Here is a 22,053-nt window from a genome sequence, read left to right on the forward strand (position 1 = left end):
TGCCTAACCAGTGAGTTCATAACATCACGTGTTGAGCACTGGTTGCAAAATTAACCACAATAAAGGCTGGGCATGATGGCTCACGCCTGTAATCCTAACACTCTGGGAAGTCGAGGTGGGAGGATCGCTTGAGCTCAGGAGTTTGAGATTAGCCTGAGCAAGAAAGAGACCCCATCTCTACTGAAAATAGAAAAATTAGCCAGGCATCATGGTGAACATCTGTAGTCCTAGCTACTTGGGAGGCTGGGGCAGCAGGATCACTTGAGCCCAGGAGCTTGAGGTTACAGTGAGCTATGATTATGCCATTGATCCTATTCGGGGCAACATAGCTGTGTGATGCTGTATAAGTCATACCACCTCTCTGTGCCTTGTCTATAAAAGGGGGTTAATAACATTACTGACCTCATCAAATTATAAGTTTGAAAGGAGTGAATGTAAAAGGCTGACACATAGTAACCACTAAATATTACTATATTAATACATGAACTTTATTACATAATTATCACCAATATCATTAATAATCTAATGGAGGGAGGGCAAAGAAGCTAACATTTATTCAACACCTACTATACACCAGCACGTGACATAGGTCATCTGGCAAGGGTATTACAGGACGAGCACTAGATTTCTGCATTTGGTACAGGAGGAAAGTGAGGCTCCGGAAGGAACCAGATGTCCAAGACCCCAGTGATGGTGAGGAGCCACCAGACCCAACTGAGCGGGGCTAGGCAGGAAGGAAGGACCCAACCCTTAGTGAGGGCCTGCCCATGCCAGGCCTGGCCTCAGTGCCTGGTGCCTCCTTTAATCCCCACGGGGACGCTCACGGGGTATTACTGCCCACCTTGTGCAGACGAGGGGCCCAAGCCTCAGAGAGGTGAGTTGTCCAAATGCCCACAGCTCTGCCCTGGCAGAGATGGGATCCAAACTGAGTTGTCTGTCTGGACTTTTGTCCCAAGCTGACATAAACTCCTTGTGAGCCCGTAAAACCTAAGTGGGAGGACCACACGCTGCAGATTGTTTCAAAGCCCTGAGCCTGGGGACAGGTGGACGCCAGCCCCCCGAGGAGGCCCCAGGACATGCCGCTCACAAAGACAAGGACACTCAACACCTGAAGGAGTCGTTATTACCCAGAAATCTTTATTACAAAAATATTTTGCAAGCCAAAAAGTTTAAGTTGCAACTATATACAAAACGGGGCCTGTTTCCTTCCCAGCAGTCTTGAAATAAACTCCCGAAACCACACTCCTTCCACAGGGTTGGTTCAACCTCTTCCTTTCCCTGGGGTTCGATACACAAGGTATGGGGAATCTCCAGGTTGCCAGGCTGAAGCTAAAGCTATATGTCTTCCGTGGCCTCATTCCCTTATTTTCCCCTCCAAGAATTAGAATAAAATTAAATCCAAATGGCACCAAGAAAACATTCTTTTACAATTCTGTATGCATGTGTGCGTGCATGTGGGTGCACACGCGTGTGCTGTCTCTGAGCAGAAGAGAGGAAGAAGGTTTACAAGCCAATCTTTTGGAATTTGGAAACAGCCCGAGCCAGGTGGCCACGGCCACTGTGGCTCCCAGATGCCAGAAGAGCTCTGGCTCATACGGCCAAAGCTGTGCACATGGTCTGTTGGCTCAGCTCCTTCCTGGATGCCATCATGGAAAACACCAAGTCACCGTCCCCCAGAGAGCTGGGTCTCTGCTGAGCTCCAAAGTTCCTCCTGCAGGAACTCCAGGAATGGGCAGGATGGCTCAGCATGTCACTTCTACAGCCTGAGCCAAGAATCAACCCCTAGGGCATCTCATGGCCAGGGGGCCACGCACATCTCACCCCAACGAGTTATATATTAAGAGTGAATAAACAGGGCTTGCAACATCTGCTTGCCCTGGGCCCAGCCAGGCCCTCACACCCAATTGGAAGGGCGGGGATCAAAGGGTGACCGGGTCACAGCCTCTGCCCATCCTCTTGGGACAGAGGGAGGACAGAGGGCGGGTCAGCCCCGGCTTCACGGCTGTGCCACCCTCCTGCCTGTCTGTGATTCATTCCAGTTTGATCCCCATAGGGTTTGAGAGCAGAAATGGAAGATTCCTCCTTCAAGGATCTGGAAGGGGGCAGTCGCTAAGGGGTGGGGCAAATGGCCAGGCTCAGGGGCCTCCGCACGTCCCTAAAGTGCTTGTGAGAAGTGGTGGGGAGGGGTGTCCCCTTTACTCTCCCCCCTTTACAGATGAGCAGGCTGAAGCATTGGGTCTGGACAAGAGGCAGCCAAGAGAGCCCCGGGCAGGATGGACTTACCACAGTGGGGTCACGGAAGGCAGGAGAGCCAGCCGCGGCTGGTCCGAGAACGTGGCCACGGCGGTCCCAACGCGGAGGCTGAGCGTCCCCAGAGCGCGGCCACACGGACCCTTCTCGCCGTGCTCAGGGCTCCCGCACTGGGAGGGACTCAGCTTCTGCTGTGAGAAAAGCCCGCCGGGACAAGCCGCTAAACCTCGGACTTCACAAGACCCAACCACGCACGTCAACACGTGACAGAGCCAAGATAATGCTGCTGCTGTTTTAAGAAAAAAACGAAACGAAAACACCACAGATCAAGTTTCTAACACCTCAGTTTCAAGATTGCACGTTTCACATTTCTCAATAATTTACAGGCGTCCACAGCGAGAGGTGCTCAGTGCTAGCTGGGGGAGCAAGCTCGGGTCTAGAGAGGAGAGGCGGGTCCAGGTGGGGCGTCACAGTCGGGCCCAGGAGTCACGGCAGGCCGAGGGAGAGGAGGGTTTTGTCGCCAGGTCCTCTGGGGGAGGGGCGTTCCTTGGAGGGTCCCCTCCTCCTCCAGGGCTGTGGCTCTCCGGCCCAGGGACAGGGGAGGCCAGGACCGTCGGCAGCAAACTCACCAAGTCACGGGCCGTGGGTTCCAGAGTTGTTTCCAGCTTCTCTGTGGGTGGGTGGGGCAGTTCGGCGTAAAGGGACAGTCTTCCCCAAAAGCCCCAGTTGGGTGGCGGCGGTGGTGGAGGTGGGGTTCTGTCCTCCTCACCCTGGAAGATCAGGCTTTGGAGCATCAAGGAGGCAGCCAAGGGTCTCCGAGACCCACGTGTTGATGGAAAGAGGCACAAGAGTTCTTGGACCCCAGGCGGCTCTGGCCAGGTCGGTCCCCCAGCTGGTTTGGCAACGTCAGCCCCCAGATGTGTGGCGATGAGGGGCCGAGGGGGCCCTGGAAGTGCTGAGAGCCGCCCTCACCTGGTCCCAGGGCCCGCGCGGCCCGGCCCTCCGGGAACCGGGCTGGCTGTGCTCACCACGGCTGCTCCACGTGGGACAACAAAGCCCGTGGGGACGGGCCCTAGAGCCGGCTGCGGTGCCGTCTACTTCCTCTGGACCTGGACGCTGGCGTACTCCGAGTAGGACGGCTCGGGCTTGGGGGCCGGCTGCTTGGGGGTCCGGTTGAGGTGGACCATGTCCAGGTCGGCGTAGGTGAGGGTGTCGTCGGCCGCGGGCGGCGGGCTGGCCTGGATGCTGGCGTACTCCGTGTGGTTGTTGGGCTCCGCGGCGCGCGGCGCGGACTTCTTCCCCTTGGGCAGGTTCAGGTCTGCATAGGTGATGTCGTTCGTGTCCTGGATCTGAAAGAGACGGAGAGAAGGTCGTTGGGGGGCCCTCAGCCTGCCCACCAGGACGGGGTACCAGGTCCGGATGCTTCTGCCTCCTTGTGGCCCGCACGGGCTCAGCCCTCACTCAGGTCCCCTCTTCTCTGTGCCCAAGACACTTGCCTCCAGCCCTGCCCCTTCCCATCCACCTCCCCCCATGCCTGCGGTCACCCTACAGCTTCGCTTCAGTGTCCCTCCTCCTGCTCCTGCCTCTTCCCAGCCTGAGCCACCTGCAGCTCGCCCCTGTCTCACGTCCATCCCTGGAGTGTCCGGCCCCTTCTTGTAGCAAATCCCAGCCCACCCTGTAAATGTCAGCTGAAGCGTGGCCTGCCCCAGGCCCTCCCCTGCCCTCCACTCCCCTGGCTGGCCCCAGGGCCCCTGCTCTGCGCCTCCTCAGCCCCTCGCCCCAGCACAGTGCCCACCACCCAGGCCTGTGCCCCTCTGGGTGCCTGAGTCGATACTGCTGCATCCGCGGTGGGGACTTCCATTCATTTACTAGTTTACTCAACAGATCCGCACTGCGCCTTTGTTAGGGTGCAAACACCAAGGCTGGCACAGAAGCAGCTTGACCCACGTTGAATGAATGACAGAGTGGATGGCAACAATGTCAGCCTCGCTCAGGATGGAGCTGGCACTGGGGGGCAGAGAACGGGGGCTGTGCGAGAACGCGACCACCGGGGAGCATGGTGGTGGATGTTCTGGAGTCAGAAGGCCTGGGTTTGAATCCTGGTTCCACCTTCTCTAGCCGAGGGACTTGGGCAACTCACTTAAGCTCTCTAGGCCTCAGTTTCCCCCTTGTGAAGTGGGGATAATAATAGTATCTATTGCCAGGGCTGCTGAGAGGATCAAATGAGATTGTGGAGGCGAAACACCTAGAACAGAGCCTGGCACATACGGAGCGTTTACGTTCGATGAACGCCAGCAATCATCAGTCACTTAGCAAACCCCAACACCTCCCCTGTGTTAATCTCGTCACCTGCCACTGCTGCCTTGGAATTGCCCATCGTGAATTATGACTTTGCTCCCTCTGTGCGCGGCACCTGTGGGGCAGAAGCAGCGTGGAGCTACCCGCGACTGCCACGGCTTCGCTTCCAGTTGCTGCGTGACAGTAACAGCTGATCTCAGCTCTCGGGGCCCACACGCGCCACGTGATCACACTAGTCACCCCATTCAAGCCTTGCGACAACCCTGCTCAGGAAGGATTATTGATTCCATTTCACAGGTGAAGAAACTGAGGCGGAGGGAGGTTAAACGATTTGGTCAACGTCACCCAGGTGGCAAAGACCAGTCTGCGAGACTCTGAGCCTGTGCTCTCAGGACACAGCTCCTCTGTCCCGAGCCCGGGTGTGCCCACTCGCTCCTGTCTGGGAGCCCACGTGGACAGGCCGAGACTCTCTGCCTGGCTAGGACTGGCCCCTGGCACTGGGAAACTGAGGCACAACCGCCAGCTCCACTGGAGCAGGGGCCTGACTGTCCTGCTCACTGCGGGGCACAGGGCGGGTGTGCGGTCAGTCTTTGCTGAATGTGAATTTCCTGCAGGTTTCGGTGACCAATTCCTCTCACCATCCTCTTTCCCCCAGAAGATTCCAGAAGGAAGTCCAGACGTAAAATGACTAAGGAGAAGGCCTCCCTCTCCCATGACTGGAGATTGTTTGGTTTTTCCTAATTACAACCTGAGCTTGTGCCCAGGGCTGGTGGGGTGCCCCGTGGGTCAGGACAGCAGACGGAGGCGTTTGGGTCCAGAAATACCGTCACCAGCCCGACTCCTCCAACAGAGACTTCTAAAACGATGACAACGCCCTGGGGAAAGTCAAGGGCAGCTGGCACTCCCTCGTTCTGGGTTCAGAGCAAGGCCTGTCTTGTTACAAGACGCCGAAGAGCCCTCTGCCTCTGAGGTCTGACACTGTCCCCAGTGATAAGCAGGGCCAGGATTGTCCGAAACCATGCAGCCTGCAGCATCGCCTCAGCAACTTGGATCAGACGTCACCAGCCACAGGGAGTGTGCCCTGGTGTGAGGTCATTAATGACATGGGTCTTCTCGTCGGCACAGGCAAGAGAGGCCCTGGCAGGATGTGCTGGGCTGTTCCTCTCTGTAAGAGCCGGGCCACAGGGAGGCGGTGGCAGTGGGCTGGGGACAGTGGTGTGGCGGAGGGGACTGTCCTGGGCACATGCAGAGGCAGGAAGGGACAGTCCACACAGAGGGAGGATGCAGCCTGGCTCCAGGGCACCACTGACGCAGGACATATTGTGAACAGCGCCCCCCGGAGTTGTGCCATGGGCCGCACTAGGGACACAGGGGACGTTAGGAATGTAAGATCCTCCACACCCCACCCCCTGCCCGCAAGAGTCTTAATTTAGATCCGGATCTGCAGTTCCGGTGGATGCAAAGAAATCACACCATGGAGATTCCCAGGAAGGGCGTCTCACCAAGGACTGTACCTGGGTTATTTCTCTGGCGTTCTTCTCCGGCTCATGCAACCTAAAAAGGAAAGAGACACACAGATAAAAATACCCTCACTATCTCAAGTGCTCATGCAAATTGATAAGCATAACATTTCGGTCCCACTTCCTACATGGGTAAAGGACAAGGGTGAACGGTTTACAACAGAAATACAACTGCTTATCAAATGTTTGGACAAAGGAGTCAATCTCACTAAAAAGGAATTTTAAACAATGCACTCTCTCTCTCTCTTTTTTTTTTTCTTTTAACCTACTCTACTGGCAAGGATCTTTAAAAATTATAATACTCGGTGCTGGGGGAGGTATGGCGAAACTAACCGGCGCTCCCATGTGCTGCTGGTGGGAGAGGGAAGCCAGTACAACCTTTCGGGAAGCAGCTGGCAAAATCTAAAGCTTGGAAGGTGTTCTCATCCTTTGACTCATGCTTGCGCTTCTCTTGGAGGAATTCAAAATATAGAAAAAGCTTTCAGCACAAAGGCATTTATCATGGGTGAGATGGGGGAGGGAGGTTTACATCTCAGGGCTCTGCCAATTGGGACTGGTTAAGGAAATTAGGATAAATCCACAGATAAAGATTTAAAAGGTTTAGAAGACGGTATTTTTTTAAAATTAGAAATGATTGCATTAAAACGATAAGTGAAAAAGCGGAATTCTCTGTGGGATTATCTCAATTATGAAAAATGTGTGGGTAACACTGGAAGGAAACACCGCAAAACGCTAACCACGGTGGTCTTTGCACGGTATTTTTTCTTCATTTTAGCTTCTCATAGTCTCCAAATGTTCCATGTTGTGAACATCTATGTGTTATCATTAATAAAAGAAAAGAGAGAGACCAAGGGTGCGCTGGTTAATCAAAGAAGCTGTTCGTGCACTTGACTCTGTCCTTGGAGGCCAGGCTTGGCTCACGGGAGGGCAGGGTTAAGGTGACGAGCAAGCCACAGCCACCGGTCGGGCAGGAGCTGTGTAAATTCCCAAGCTGGCAACGCCGGGGACGTCAGCCTGGATACTGTCAGAAGTGAGCAATGGGGCTTGGACTGCTCATTGGATTATTAATGGATTTGGCACGAGTGCCTGGCTCAACAGGCAGTGCTGGGGCCATGGCAAGCCCCACGTGGCTGCAGAAACAGCCCTCCAGGAACGGGGGCACGCCTGCTAGGGGTGACCACACAGATCCAGCCACACCCCGCCGGCTTCCAGCCCTGCTGGGGCTCCCCACTGGCTCTCTGGCTTGAGTCCAACTTATCAGCCTGCTCGGAGCCCCACGTGGTCTGGCTCCTTCACTCCCCTGCCCTCACGCACCCGCTTAGCCACCTGCCACATATTTCAGGGGGCGCTTCATGCTTCAACAACAGCCATGAATGACTCCCTTGACCACCTTCTCTCTTGATTAACTTTCGGGCCTCCCTCAAGACTCAACTATGGTGTCACCTCCTTGGGAAGGCCTCTCCAGCAGTGCTGGGCTGGCGGGGCTGCCCCTTTGTGGCAATCTCAGAGGTCCCTGCAGATTTGCATATCTGCTGTGCACTGCTGTCTGCCATGCTTCCTCACTGCATGGGCACAGGTGCTCAAAAAGTGACTGGGAATGAATGCCAGACTGCCACAGGGCCTTTGCACACCCAGTCCTTCCTGCCTCTTCATCTCCTTTACTCCTTCTCTTCCCTCAGATGCTATTTCAAATACCCCTTTCCCAGAGAAACCTTCACTGAATCCCCAAACTCCACATTGGGTTCGTCTCTCTCCAAGCAGTGTTTCAGACTGTAACTGGTTACCCACTTTTTTCATGTCCCTCTCTGCCCTGGTCTTTCCTGTCCCAGTGAACAGCTCTGCCAGGCTGGAGATGTGGGAGTCACCCCCGTTCTCCTCTCTCCGTCATGACCCTTGTCCAACTCACCACAAGGCGGCTTGCGGGCTCCACCTCCAAAATATCTGTCCAACCCAGCCACTGCGTCCCCTCCACCATCCCGGCTCCCCAGACGCGAAGAGCCTCCTCCCCGGGCTCCTGGCCCCTCTCCCTGCCCCGCTGCACTGCAGTCGCCACATTTAGAATGCATCAACGGCGTCACATTACTTTTCTGCTCAGAACACTCAACCCCTTCTCTCCACATGGTGAAATCATCTCTGGATCCCAACCGGTGGGGCTCCCGAGCTCTGCCCCGCCGACCGCTCTAGTCCCCGTCCCTCTCCTGCCCGCGCTCTGCTCCCGCTGCCCTGTCCTCCTCCATCTTCTAAGAACACGTCCCGCTGCTCCTGCCCTGGGGTCTTGGCACTGGCCGTTTCCTCTGTCTGGTCTGCTCTGGTCTACAGGTATCTCCATGGCGGGAGCCTTCTCGCTCATCTTCTAAACGTCACCCCCTCAGATAAGCAGCCCCGATGGCCCCACGCCCAGCTACCCGCTCTGCTGCGTCCCCTTCCCAGCACAGCCCTGCACCACATTGCTCTCTGCCCTTCCGGCATCTTCAGCAACCGGTGTCCCCAGCAGACCGTGTGAGGAGGAGCTGGGCTGGTGTCACCCACTGCTGAAACCCCAACCCCTGCTCCTGGGTGGGCACATCACCAGCATCCGCATGCATGTGTTGAATGAAGGAAGGAAGGAAGGAAAGGATCTCTCCTACTGGCTCATAAGTGCCACGAGACCACGCCGTGTCTCCTCTGCTCCCCTCTGCAGCCCCCAGCTCAAAGCCCGGCCCCAAGCTGGGCTCAGTCCCCATGAATAAACGAAAGAATCGGGGAAGCCCTAAATATTCCAAGAATAAACGCAGTGAACGTCTGATGAGCGAACAAATGGCCGACAGAATGAACCCCAGTGCCCAATTAAGGGAGCACAGACACATTTTTCTCTTGTCTGAGCTGGGGAAGATTACAGACAACGTTCTGCCTGTACATTCCTAACCCAGGGAGTTAGAAAGAGCCAATCCCTCCGCCGGCCCTGCAGCCTGAAAAGCCTTTGAGCTCGAAGTGGCCCCCTCCCCCGGCAGCCTCCCCGAGTGCCACCGTTGCCCACACCGATGTCCTCTGCAAAGCGTCTGATCCCAGCAAGCCGAGGCTGAAGCCGGCCGCTGCGTGGGAAACCACCGCCGCCACTCACTCGCTATTGCTTTGGTTTAGAGAGATGAAAGGGAGCAAGCGATCTCATGGCTCCCTTGGTAGGCTCACACTGGAAAACTGAAAAACAGGCAGAAAACGGTTGGCTTCTCTGGGGAAGAAGAAACAGGTAGCAAGTAGCGCTTGCCGTGAGCAGTGAGGAAGAGCGCCAGTGTCGGTGCCGGAGAGACCGAGGCTGGGGCCGTAGCTCCCGAACCTTCCAGCTGCGGGGCCTTGGGAATGTCACACGACTTCTCTGGGCCTCAGTTTCCCCAACCATACGACAGGGACAATAATAACCCCTGGGAACAACGGCATCAGCGCCGCCCGAGAACTTGTTAGTGATACAGATTCTGCATCAGAGGCACCGAGGGTGGGGCTCAGCAACGCGCTTTAACAAGCCCTCCGGGGCTTCTGCGACACACTCCAGTTTGAGAGCCACCGTTCTATAAAACAGGGATGGTAAATAAACCACGGGGATTTTGCAGTAGTTAAAATCACAAATGGGCTAACATATGCAAAGGCGCAGCCCGTGCCAGGAGCACAGTAAGTGCTCAATAAATGGTGGCTGCTGCTGCTGCCACTGTCATTACTATTACTGACAACATCCTTTTCTTCCAGAAACTCACTGTCTAATTGGGGAGATAGGAGAAGTGAAAAAAAAAAAAAAAAAAGAGAGAGAGAGACAAAACAAAACAAAAAAGCAGGTCCTTCTAGATTTGGGGCTGTGCAGCCACTGAGCTGAAGTGTTTGAGGGACTCAGAGAAGGAAGAGACTGGGAGTGCTGCAGCAGTCTGGGATGGCATTCATTCATTCATTCATTCATTCATTTAACACACCTTTACCGAGCACCCATTCCAACCCAGGCGTGGTGCCAAGTTCAGCAGCTAGTAGCAGTGAACATGAGGGACACAGCGCCTGCCCTAAGAGGGGTGGATTATAAAATGGGGACAGGTGCAGAGACACCTTGAACACACCAGGTGGGCTCACAAGAAGCCCCCTCACCATGAGGGGATGCCCAGCTGAGCTCAGAAGGAAGAGCCGGGGTGCCCGGGTGAAAGGAGGGGCCCGCTCTGGCCACCGTGTCGCATAGCTCCAGTGGGTGCCCTTTGCAGAGCCCACTGTGCCCACTGCCCTGGAGCTATGGCACCCTAGTGGTACGTGAGCAGGGGAGAGGCCAGTGCACCAGGGCGAGGAGGAGGGAGAGCAAGGGCCAGCAAGTGGGAGGAGGGAAGGGAGCACAGAGTGGCTGAGCCACCATACTCGAGGACGGGGGTGGCCAGAAGAGAAACTGTTCAAGTCAGTAGGGAACAGGCATTTGGACTTTATCTTGAGGGCCCCAGGGAGCCACTGCAGGTTTTTTGGCAAAGGATGGAAACGAATCCTGTCCTTGCAAGAGTGTTCGAGGTGTGGGAGTGCGACAGGCACAGGCATGACTGTAGGAAAACACGATTCCCTGGGAGGCGGTGAAGAGCCTGGTCCTGCTGGGGTGGCAGCTCTGCTCGCTAAGGGAGGAGGGTCGGGGAGGTTGGGCAGGGCTCAGACCAGGCTGCTGGGCGGGAGGAGGACACCCGATGCTTCCCAGAGCCCCCTCTGCAGGGGAGGCGCTCCACCACGTGCAACCGCTTTGCCTGGTATCTGCAACGTCACCACGACCATCCCTTCCACCCCAATGCAGGACACAGCACCCCACTGCCCCAACCTTGAGGCTGTCCTTGACTTTAAATCCAATCCATCTGCAAGGCCTCTCAGCTCCACCTTCAAAAGACACCCAGAATCTGACTCTCTCTCAGCCCACCCCCTACCTTGGCCCAGGCCACCGTCCTCTCCTGCTTGGACCCCTGCAGTAGCCTCTGCACCGGCCTCTCTGCCTCCACCCTCACTCCTAAGCCTGGGCTCCACACGCAGCCAGGGTGACACTTCCAAACAAAAGCCAGATCGCGTCTATCCTGGGCTCACCATCCCACTGCGGGCAAGACCCCGAGTGCCTCCGACAGCCACAGCCCCGACCACCAGCCCCACCCCAGAGCCTCCGTCCCTGCTCTGTGATTCTGAAATCCAGACAGCGCTAAAAAAGATCAAGACATCGACACAACCATGTGGTGGCAAAACCTGACCTGAACCAACACGAAGCTATTTATAGTGTTATTTATTTATCACCCTTGGCACGTCCACACGTCCCACGCAGGTACAGTCACACGGCAGATGCGGGGCCGCTGCCCCTGCTCTGCTGGGGGTGCAAATCAAAGCCCTTCCTAAAAGCGGAAAAAGCCTTTTTACCAAAAGATTCGTGACACATCTGGCTGCCTGGGCTTCTGCAAAGGGAGCGAGGACCTGCGTCTCCCCGAGCTTGTCTCCTGCCCTCCCCTCCGTCCATCTAGCCCAGCACACAGGCCTCGTCTGTTCCTTTGTGCACATCCCGCCCCAGGCCCTTTGCCTGCCTGCTCCTCCCACCACAGCCCCCCCCCCCCCCCCCCCCCGCTTCAGGTCCCTGTTCCTATCATCGCCTCTGCAGGAGTGGCCCCTTCCTCTGCCTGAGATAGACCTCACCCCCATCCCCCTCCACCCCTTTGCTGCGCCCGACGTTATCGATGGTTCCACGCCAGCTGCCTGCTCCCCTCACTGGCATCTGAGACCCACGAGGACCTGGCTGGCTCCTGCTCGCTGCTGTGTCACCGGCTGACCCGCACAGCAGGGACCAGCAGCAGATCACCGCAAGCGAACATACCGGCTGTGACGGAAAGTCCCTGCTGGGCCTCTGCCCAGCGGTGAGCTTCGGGAGGGCACAGGTTCCAGGCTGCTGACCCCGGCACTCCCAGGGCGGTGCCACAACAAGGTACTCATAAATATTTACTAAACAAAGGAAAGAGCAAAGTATACAACTCGGATCTGGGAGCGTGCATCTGGAGGGGGGGCAGGATGTCGTGGGGACAGAGCTCTCTGGAGGTCTCAGCCGCAGACCGTGGGACAGCGATTAGAGACAAACCTGGCGCGAGTCGGTTGTGAAAGAACTAGGAAAGCCGAAAGGCACTCGAGAGGGTCAGTGGGTATGGACTGCGCGTTTCCGGGCTGTCAAGCCACCGAATGCTACTGCAACAGCGTCCTGGGCCCGAGACGCACTTACCTGGTAGAAGAAGTGGAACCCTTGGCTGAAAGAGAAAAGAAACAAAAGTCAGTTGTTTAAGCAGCAGCGCAGTTTTCTTATGTAACTTTTTGGGGAGGCAAAGGTTTGCCTCCAGGGATGTGGGGAGGAATTAATGCAATCAGATCCTTGGCACCACAGGAAGGCCCACACCCATGCGGTGGGGTGGTCCACTCTCTCCCACCAAGGAAGCCCCTGAGGGGCGGGCTAGGCCTTCCTGCTTTCCTACTTCCGGGAATTGCCAAGGCTCCAAAAGTAGCCTTTAGCCTGGGAGGGACCAACTGCCCTCCCTGTCTCAGCCTCACCTCCATTCAACCACAAACCTCTGCGGAGACCCTCCAGTCTGGGCCCTGCACTGCAGAGAACAGATTCTAGCAGGGCTGAGAGTCGGGGATCAGGTGCGAACCTCAGGTCTGCCACCAACTCACTTGCTGTGTGACCCTGGGTGGGTCCATTGCCCTCTTTGAGCTTCTATAACTTGCAGTGTTGGGCTGAATATCCATTTATTTATATCGCCACTTTCCAAAAAAGGATCTTGGGAGGAAAGAAAGCGTTCCTCTGGTTCAGAGGCTTTAAACCTGTGATATGGGGCAACCCACAGAGAAGCCTCCAGGGTTCACCAGCCATTGACTCCCATTTTGCTGTAAAATTGTAATTAAAAATCAACATGCACTGTTACGGGCAGGAGGCTGCCGCGGCGTGAGGGTTCTCGCTGCCAGGTTAACGCTCGGTGTCTGGGCAGACACCGGGTCTTCAGGTGAGCCCGGGCCGGCCGGGAGGCTGCAGCTCTGAATCTGACATCTGAGTGGAAGCTGACAAGGGTACAAAGTGATGGACATAAGTCGTCTCTGGGGATGCAGGGACAGGATGCCCATCACCCCCACCTTACACCAAAGGGACCGTTTGAGCTTGGCTCACACAGCTGGCAAGTGCTGAGCTGAAATCAGGACACTGCACTGTGAGTCCTGAGAGGTGGAGGATGGCAGGACCCCTCCAGGGCCCAGAGCGGGAGACGGAGCATCTGATTAGGGTGGAGGGAGGTGACCTCCAGAGTGGCCCCTGAAAGTGGTCCCTGGGTTTGAATCTGGGCTCTACCATCTACTAACTGTCAGCCCCTGAGCAAGCTTTGTAACTTTTTCAAGGCTCAGTCTTCGCATCTGTAAAATGGGGTTAGTAATATCACCCACGAGGCCTGTGGTGAGGACTGACTGTGTTACTACAGGTAAATCCCTGTGAGCAGTGTCAGAATTGCTGAGTGAGTGCTAGCTGTCCCTGTCACTGGGCCTGTGCCTGGGAGCTGGGCTCTGCACACGGACCCGCCACTCAGGCTGGGCGGCCTTCACCAGCGTGGGCAGCTCTCCAAACCCCACTCCTCCTCTGCAGCACCTAACCCCACAGTAGTGAGCTCACATGTGCCAGGATCCTAGCTTGGAGCCCAGGGCTAAGAGTTCACCAACAGCCACCATGAATGCCCCATCCCACAGCCCACAGGCTGGCTTGGCCCCCTTGGTGGGCAAGAGACCTGATTCCCCACCCTAAGGAGGGGCCTTCCTGGGTAGGGCTCTGCGAGAACTTCAGGGAATCCACTGGGTAGCACTCCAGGTGGGACACCCTGCAGACCTGCAGAGGCAGGGCCTGACACCAGCCCTCCTGGATGGGAGCCTGAGGCCAGCCCCTCCCAGCAGAGTCCCTGCAGCCAGCCCGGGAGGGAGGGACTTGGGGGCAGAGGTGGAGGCAGCACAGAAGGGACGAGTGGCTGCTGCAGGACACGCCTGTCAAGCTCAGCTGTGCGCCCGGCTGCAGAAGGGCAGCCCAGGATGGCACTGCGCAGGCTGTGGCTCACAGTGGCTGACAACCAGCATTTTAAATAGAAAACAGAATAGCATATGATGAAAAAGAAAATACCAGTGTTTCAATTTTATATATAAAGGTGCATGTGTGTGTGAGTGTGTGTGTGTGTGTGTTGGGTTGAGATGTGAAATGTATTTCTATTGCTCATAGTAAAAGGTTTCAGAAATACCAGCTGAAAATTTTCTCCTCCAAGAGCAGGAAAGAGAGTATGTATTTATCAAGGTTCTAGAATGTTATCAGACTTGCTATTTCACATGAGCTTATCTGGGTCTCATAACTATTCTCCAAGATAGGTATTGCCAAACCTATTTTATAGATGAGGCACTGAGGCTTGTGGAGGCCAAACTGACTGTTTAGAGCAGGGGTCCTCAAACTTTTTAAACAGGGGGCCAGGTCCCTGTCCCCCAGACCGTTGAAAATGTGCACTGTGGGCCTGGGACGAGTCGGCTGCTAAGCAGGACAGGCAGAGGCAGCAGAAACACCTAGAGGGCCGGATGAATGTGCTAGGCGGCCCGCAGGCCGTAGTTTGAGGACGCCCGGTTTCGAGTATACATCAAGGGTCTGAAACCCTGGTTTGTCTGACATCAAAGCCTGAGTCCTTGCCACAGAAACACCCCCTAGGCCCCCCAACACACACAGACACACACACGGTGCACACACACAAACAAGGGGGACATGAGTCTTGGGTTTGAACCTGTGCCCTCAGGCTGTGCAGTCAAAGGTTATGACACCTTGCCACTGGGAGGGGGACCTTCCAGGGCGGTGGCTCATGTTTCTGGGCTCACATACAATACCGACAACAGGAGCTGGCAATCCCTGAGCACTTGCTGTATGCCAGGCACTTTCCTAACACCTTCCATGCGGTCACCCACTCAGTCATCATCCCTTCCCTCCAGCCTCCTGTCCAGGCTGCGCACCTGACCTGCGCGTGTAAGAGGAAGGCAGACCCTCCAGGCGGCTCCTGGGGAAGACGGTTTCCTCCCTGAGACCACTAACCAGGGTCCCCAAGTTCCCTCTTGCCGCCTTGGCAGCGCCCTGCTTCCCTGCCGAGCGGTGGCCCTGGGAGGACATGGGGTCCGGGGCAGTGACGACTCTCTTATAACCACGAGGGAAATGCCAAGGAGTGACACACCCAGACTCCAACCTGGTGAAGCTGCTGCCCCCGCCCTGGACTTGCTACTGGAAGTCACTGATGTCCTTTGGTTTAAGCTACTGTAGGCCGAAGCTCCTAGTGGCCTCTCCCCCGAGAAGGGCAGTCGAGGGGCAAACGCTCAGGGAGAAGGAGGGGAAGGTGCCCACCTTTATTCTGTCTGATCCGGAAGAGGAAGAGGGCCGCGACCAGCAGCGCCACCAGCAAGGCGCACACGACGCTCACCACGATGTAGATGCTCCAGTCCTTGCTGTTAGACACGCCTGGGGACCACACGGAACAGCGGCTTCACGTATGCAGATTAAGAACAGAGAAAACCCAAACCCGCCGCTCCTTTTCACCACTGAGCAGGCGTCGTTAACCGAGAACATCTGGCTGGGCCTCCTCGATGTCTCGAGCCACACGGCACACGCATGGTCTGCACACGCTTGCCCCCGAGGGCCATCCACGAGCGGCACGAAAGCCACGCTGTGGCGCCAGGAGGGAAAATACCTGCTGCTGGCAGCCACAGAGGAAGCACAGCTGCAGGCTGCGAGCAGCAGTCTCTCTCCTGAGGAAGAGAAACACGTTCCTTCCCATCTGGAGTGAGCCGCAGAGCGGCCACAGGGGCAGCACAGATCCACCTGAAACTCTGAGTCAGCAGCTGGGTGTCACCCAGGGTGGGGCAAGGAGGGACAGCGAGGACTGGGGGATGTGCCTGCCGGCTGCCAGGCTCTGCAGAGCGCAGGGCTGATCCCCGACCTGGGTCCGGGACCTGGGCCGTGCACGCTGAGCTCAGGAGTGGGCACAGGGGCTCTGAGCCAGCACAGCCTGTGGCTGGCCCAGGACGCAGGCGGGGGCTCCCCGACTACAGCACGGTGGTAGTTAGGGGCTGAAATGTGGGTTCAAATCAATGCCCCTGACTAGCCGTGTGACCTTGGACACATCAGTTAAGCCTCACCCCTACCCTGGCATCCTCTTCTGTTACTGGAGCCAACAGCAATCTCTACCCCACTGCCTCACTCTGAGGATTACCTACCTAACTAAACAACCAACCAGCCAACCAGCCAGCCAATGCTCTCATCGCCTCTCAAAGTATTTGCTGAGTGTCTGCTGGGCACCAGCAAATGCTGGACAAGACCGTCATGACCCTTCCAGCTGACACTCAGAGCTGCAGGGTCACAAAGCTCATCTCCTCAAACACTGCCACAAACAGGCGGAGGCCCAGAGCGGGGCACCGACTTGCCCAAAGTCACACAGCAAGTGTGTGACAAAGCCAGAGTGGAAATCCACACGCCCTGTCTCCTGATGCAAAGAAAACCCAGCCTCGGTGAAGTCAAAGGGCCACTTAGACACGACCCTGGGCTTCTTTAGAGCCCCCTGAGGGTGCATCGAGGAAGGAAATGTCCTCTGTTCAATCCCATTCAAGGGTCTCTACTAAGTACAAGGCACCAGCCATGCCGATGACAGGTGATGGAACATTCCAGGGTGGCACTGAAATGCCAACCAGGGGCTGCCATTTGAACAAAGAGAGATACACACCGACAACACACTGGAGGGGGCTGAGGAAATGACACCTCATGTTCTCAGGAGACAGCAGTGTTTTCGCTGTAAATGAGTATGTGTTTGGCCTAGAAAAGCTCCTTGGGAGATGGTCCCACCCACAGAAATAGTTGATTGCAGGATGGAATATGCACAAGGTTGTCCACTCCAGTATTTCGGTTGTTAATGTTTTTGTTTTGTTGAGACAGGGTCTCACTCTGTCGCCCAGGCTAGAGTGCAGTGGCATGATCACAGATCACAACAACCTCAAACTCCTGGGCTTCACCGATCCTCTTGCCTCAGCCTCCCAAGTAGCTGGGACTACGGGCACACACTGCCATGCCCAGCTAGTTTTTAAAATTTTTGGTAGAGACAGGATCTTGCTATGTTTCCCAGGCTGGTCCTGAACTCCTGGTCTCATGGGATCCTCCCACCGTGGACTCCCAAAGTGCTGGAATTACAGGCATGAGCCACTGTGCCCGGCCTTCACTGCAGTAATGACTGCAGTTGAGACAAGCTGCAAACACCCTGACTGCCCCACCCCACTCCCAGGGGAGCAGACTCACAGTGGCAGCTGGCAAACCAAGCAGAGTCAGAAAGAGCAGGGAGGAGGGGGTAGGCCAACAAGAAACAGGGGCATAATGACTGTCAGGTGAAGAAGGCAAGAGGCATGAACAGGTCATCTCCCTCCCTCCCTTCTCTCCTCACGTAATATATATTTATGTCAACAGATACCACATGTGCACCAAACTCATACCAGTGGTGACTGGTGGAGTGTGGAATTTGGGGGAACTGATCTGACTTTAAAATTCTGCCTTATGTTTACAGACTTCCAGATTATTCTATAATAAGCACACACACTACTTTTAACATTTAAAAAACAGGATAAAATTGAGATAAAATGTAAAAAGAGCTGGGTCAACTACAGTGGAGCCTCACCAGGGGTGGCACCTGCGCCCTGCTCCTTCTGGTGGGTGGAGACCACCAGGACGTGGCTTTTGCTGACCGGCGGCTGCCCGTCATGCTCCACCTGGCAGGTGAGCTTCACGTCCTCCCTGTGGGCAGATGAGTTCACCGCGAGCCAGCTGGTCCAGCTGTAGGTCCCGTCCTTGTTCTCTATGGGGGTCGAGGCCATTTCTGTTCGGGACACGTTTCCGTTCTCCAACCAGGTCAGCTGTAGGCTCCGGGGGTAGAACCTTGTCACCCGGCAGGTGATGTTCACTGGGCTCCCTGCCATCGTGGGCTGTTGGGTGACCTCCAAGGTGGGCAGAACTGAAACAGCACAGGGCAGAAGCGCTGACCTCACGGCACAAGCAGACCACAGGGGACGGGCTAGGTGACTCAGCTCCCACCACCAGGGCCCGGGCACCCCCCGGGACAGTGGCCGGCATGCAGTAGGTGCTCAAACATGGAAGGTACTCTCTGCATATGAGTGAAAGTACTAAGTTCAATGCTGGGCACACAGTAGGTGGTCAAGGACTGGTAGCACCATTAGGGCGATAATGAGTGAAATCAACACGCACAACCCAGCACGCAGTCAGAATGTCGCAACTGTGGCAAAATAGATGAAATTGCCAAACGCACGGGGCCTGGCTCACAGCCGGCGCTCGGTAACTGCAGCTGCTATTGGTGAGACAAACGCACCTGCCAGGCGGGTGCTCGGCACGCGGTGGGCGTTCACCTGCAGGCGCCATCAGAGCGAGAGTAAGAGAGCGGCACACCCAGGCACGTGGTGGGTGGGCGGGAAGGTGGGAATTAGGGTCCAGGCAGTTTAAGCCCCAGAGCAAGAGCTGGGCGGGGAGCAGGCCTGGCAGGCAAGTGAGGGCGGGGGGCTGGGCGGGGCTCTACCTCGGATGGTCTCAGACAAGTTGGCAGTCCCGCGGAGAGGGGCCCCCTGCAAGGTGCTGTGGGCCACCTCGCAGATGACCTGCGAGTGGACGTCTCTGGGGCTCAGCGCCACCCTGGCCGTGCTGCGCACGCGGTAGGAGACGCGCTTCCCTTCAGGGTCCACGTCGGTCTGGGCGTCTGGGAGCTCATTGCCGTTTTTGAACCACCTCAGGCTGACGTCTCGTGGGGAGAAGCCGTGGGACTCGCAGGTGAAGTTCACCGTCTGGTCAGCTGTGACCCTTGCTGCAGGGCCCGTGACCACAGGGACGGAGGGTTTGGCTAAAAAAGAGCATTTACAAACAGGAGACATGATTGCAATGACCGTCACAAACGGTAAGTGTGGGACGCCGTCAAGGACCTTCAGGGACGGTATTTCTTAGTGCTTCTGATCACGCTGGTGGGGGGTGTCCTTGTCCTCACTCTACACAGCAGGGGGCAAGGCTCCCAGAGGGGAGAGACCAGGGAGGACACACAGGGAGGAGGGGCAGGGCCCAGAGGGAGTTCCAGGCCTGAGTTCAAAGCCCTCTCTCTGCACAGGGTGATTTCCACCCCTCTCGGCACGGGAACAAGGTTACTGATTGGTCTCACCCTTGGTATTAACTGTTCCTAGCCGGCCTCCCCGGACGCCTCCCAACCCCAGAGAGTGATCATAGAAGTCAGCGCCAGGAACAAGTGGCAAAGTGGCACTGCCGTGAGAGCTGGCACCAGCTGGCCAGCCCATGAGAGGGGTGGCCTGTGAAATGGGACAGCAGCATTTCTCCTTCCCCGGGTGCAGGGAGGATTAACTGAGGCAATGGAGGCAGTTTTGCTTTGGATAAATCACAGAAGATGCTTCACAAAAGTAACCACAGGCCTATCTTTAACCCGGACTCCACTTATATGCAGAGTTCTCCCTTAAGGTATTTATGAATTTAATCTATATTTTTCATTCTTTCCACAAATATTCCAGAAGGGTCTATTTGTGTCATGCCCTGAATTTGAAAGGGAGAGAGCAAAGTGATGCTTTTCTAACCCTGTGGTCTTCTTTTGGGTCAGATTTAGATGGAAAACAAAGATCATGGAATGCTGAGAAAGTTGAAGGTGTTTAATTTCTTAATTGTTAACTAATTATAAGAGACAGAGAATCAAGAAACCTAAGCAGGCAAAAGCACTTTCTGTCCTGAAAGCACACAGATGGGTGACTCAGAACAACAAGGGCAGTTTCTCCCCCACCCCATGGGTCCTAAGAGTGTCTCCAAATTGCTAATTGTCACCCTGCACCTTCTACAGCAGTCTCCAAGTCTCCAGGAAGTGCACATTACACATATTTGCATTTGTAAACATTCACTTGCTCCCCAACACCCATCAAACGTTTTGAGGGCACAGTAAGGAGGCTGTCACTTGAGGAAGTCACATCATAAAGACACAGCAGCCTGGATGTCCCTAAATGGATGGGAAGGTGTCATCAGTTCTCCTTGGGAGCCTGACACCAGCTGCCCCTTCTGTGCCCCCAGCTCTGTGATCCTCCCCCATGCCTGAGAGGGGTCCTCGTCTGAGCACCTTTAGGATGACACTCAGAGAGGGGCCCGGCTGGCCAAGGGCCCAAAGTGGATAAAAACCCCACCCTGGCAAGATGAGTGAGGACAAATGCAAACACAGAGCCTGGCATACAGTAGGTGCTTAATAAAGAACTCCTATGACTGTTATCATGAGACCTGGTCCCCACTGGCTCTGAAACTACACCTTTATTCTTTAGGCATCAGAAGAAAGCAGAGCGGAAACACCAAGTAAAGTCCCAAGTCCTGCTCCCCGCAGCTGCCACGAAACCAAACAGTGGCCGGACAGAAACCAGCGCGTGAGAGTCTCCCCACTTTCCTGAACAATCCCCTCGGGAAACGAGGTTGGCCAATTGGCTGTCAAAACACGGACAAGATCCCATTGACACGAGCCGGACGCATTTTGGAGGGAGGAGGGAACAGAGTCCTCAGGGACACCCTGCCGTGTCGTGGCAGGGAGGCTCCGGGGCTGAACCGGGAGCGTGCGGGATTCCAGTGCCAGTGTGGACTCGGGCATTTCCAAGACGGGCAGGTTCCCCCCACCGAGGCTGGGTCCGAGCAGGACTTTCGTCCGGGCTCCCTCCCAGGGCCCCGCGCCTGCTCCTTGGGGGTCCTGGCCAGGCCGCTGTGGCCTCCAAAGAGCTGTCCCAGCACGTGCAGTTCTGCAGCCCCACACCTGGAACAGCTGTTCTCACACCTGGCACCATGGAGGACATGTGTTCTGGGAAGGGGACCCGGCTTGTCCTCTGTGACCTCAGGGCCTCTCTCAGGGGTCCTCAGCCCTGGCTGCATGTCAGTCTTTGGAGTCACTAAAACGCCAGATGCCCGGGCCCTGCCACACCACCTACGTTGGCGTTTCTAGGGTAGAGCCTGAGTCTGGGGATTGTTTTCGTTCAGTTTCCCAGGTGATTCTAAAGAGCAGCCCAGAGTGACAGCCACCCGACCACGGCCCGTCCCGTTATCCTCGAGGCCTGGAGAGGAAGGGGACCCGTCCCAGTCTCAGGGCTCCGGCGTAATGCGGCACACGGTCACTGAACGTTTACTGCTCGCCGGGCGCTGCCCTGAGCACTTGATGGATTTGACTCGTTCGGGCCCTGCCCTGCTCTGTGGGTCGCTGTTGTCACCCACAGGTGAGGACACGAGGCCCACTATGGTGCAGGGCCTCCTCTGAGGTCACAGGCTGGGCGGGGGCAGAGCTGGGGCGTGGCCCAGGCTTTGGGCTCCAGCCCGTTCTCCTAGCCATGGCGCCATGGATGCTCATAATGACCCCAACGTCACGACCCGGGGCTCTGCACACATCCCCTCCAGTCCCCACAGAACCCCCAAGGGTGACATGACCATCACATGTCACAGATGGGGAAACTGAGGACTCCAGGGAAGCTAAGACCTGCCCAAGACCACACAACCTCGGGAAGATGCCCCCACCGCTCACTGAGGTCTCTTCTCTCCCCGGCTCACTGTACCCCCGTGACATCTGGAAGGTTTGGGACAATCATTCACATTCTACATGTGGGGAAACTGAGGCTCAGCAAAGGGAGCCGGGTCGCCAAGGTCACACAACCTTGAAAGGACCCCTAGATTTGGGGGTGCCTACGATGTGCCCGGAGATCTACAGAGAGGACCTCACACCCTTTCCACTCTCCTACAGGAGTCCATGATCGTCACCGTTTTACAGATGAGAAAACCGAGGCTGAAATGACAGCACTGTGTCCTTGTCCCCATGTGTCCCAGTGGGCATGTCCTGACCTCCCAAGCCTTCACATCTGTCAGCAGAGCAAGTGCCCTGACACGACCCCCGCCTTC

General features: G+C 56.2%; 1 protein-coding gene across 1 annotated transcript in view; it reads right to left on the reverse strand.

Annotated features, from left to right (window-relative positions):
• Positions 1 to 1,116: 1,116 nt before the first annotated feature.
• The window catches only part of LOC105865993 (tyrosine-protein phosphatase non-receptor type substrate 1), a 42,441-nt gene continuing 21,504 nt past the window's right edge, over positions 1,117 to 22,053 (reverse strand). The window contains exons 4-9 of the mRNA XM_020281769.2: positions 18,677 to 18,994; positions 17,768 to 18,100; positions 15,457 to 15,570; positions 12,289 to 12,313; positions 6,063 to 6,102; positions 1,117 to 3,599 (exon numbers count right to left, since the gene is read on the reverse strand). Of these exons, the coding sequence (XP_020137358.2) occupies positions 3,345 to 3,599; positions 6,063 to 6,102; positions 12,289 to 12,313; positions 15,457 to 15,570; positions 17,768 to 18,100; positions 18,677 to 18,994 (1,085 nt within the window). The 3' untranslated portion in view covers positions 1,117 to 3,344. The remainder of the gene's footprint in view (positions 3,600 to 6,062; positions 6,103 to 12,288; positions 12,314 to 15,456; positions 15,571 to 17,767; positions 18,101 to 18,676; positions 18,995 to 22,053) is intronic.

Source organism: Microcebus murinus, chromosome 16 (genome assembly GCF_040939455.1).
Source record: "Microcebus murinus isolate Inina chromosome 16, M.murinus_Inina_mat1.0, whole genome shotgun sequence".
Classification (NCBI taxonomy): Eukaryota; Metazoa; Chordata; class Mammalia; order Primates; family Cheirogaleidae; genus Microcebus; species Microcebus murinus.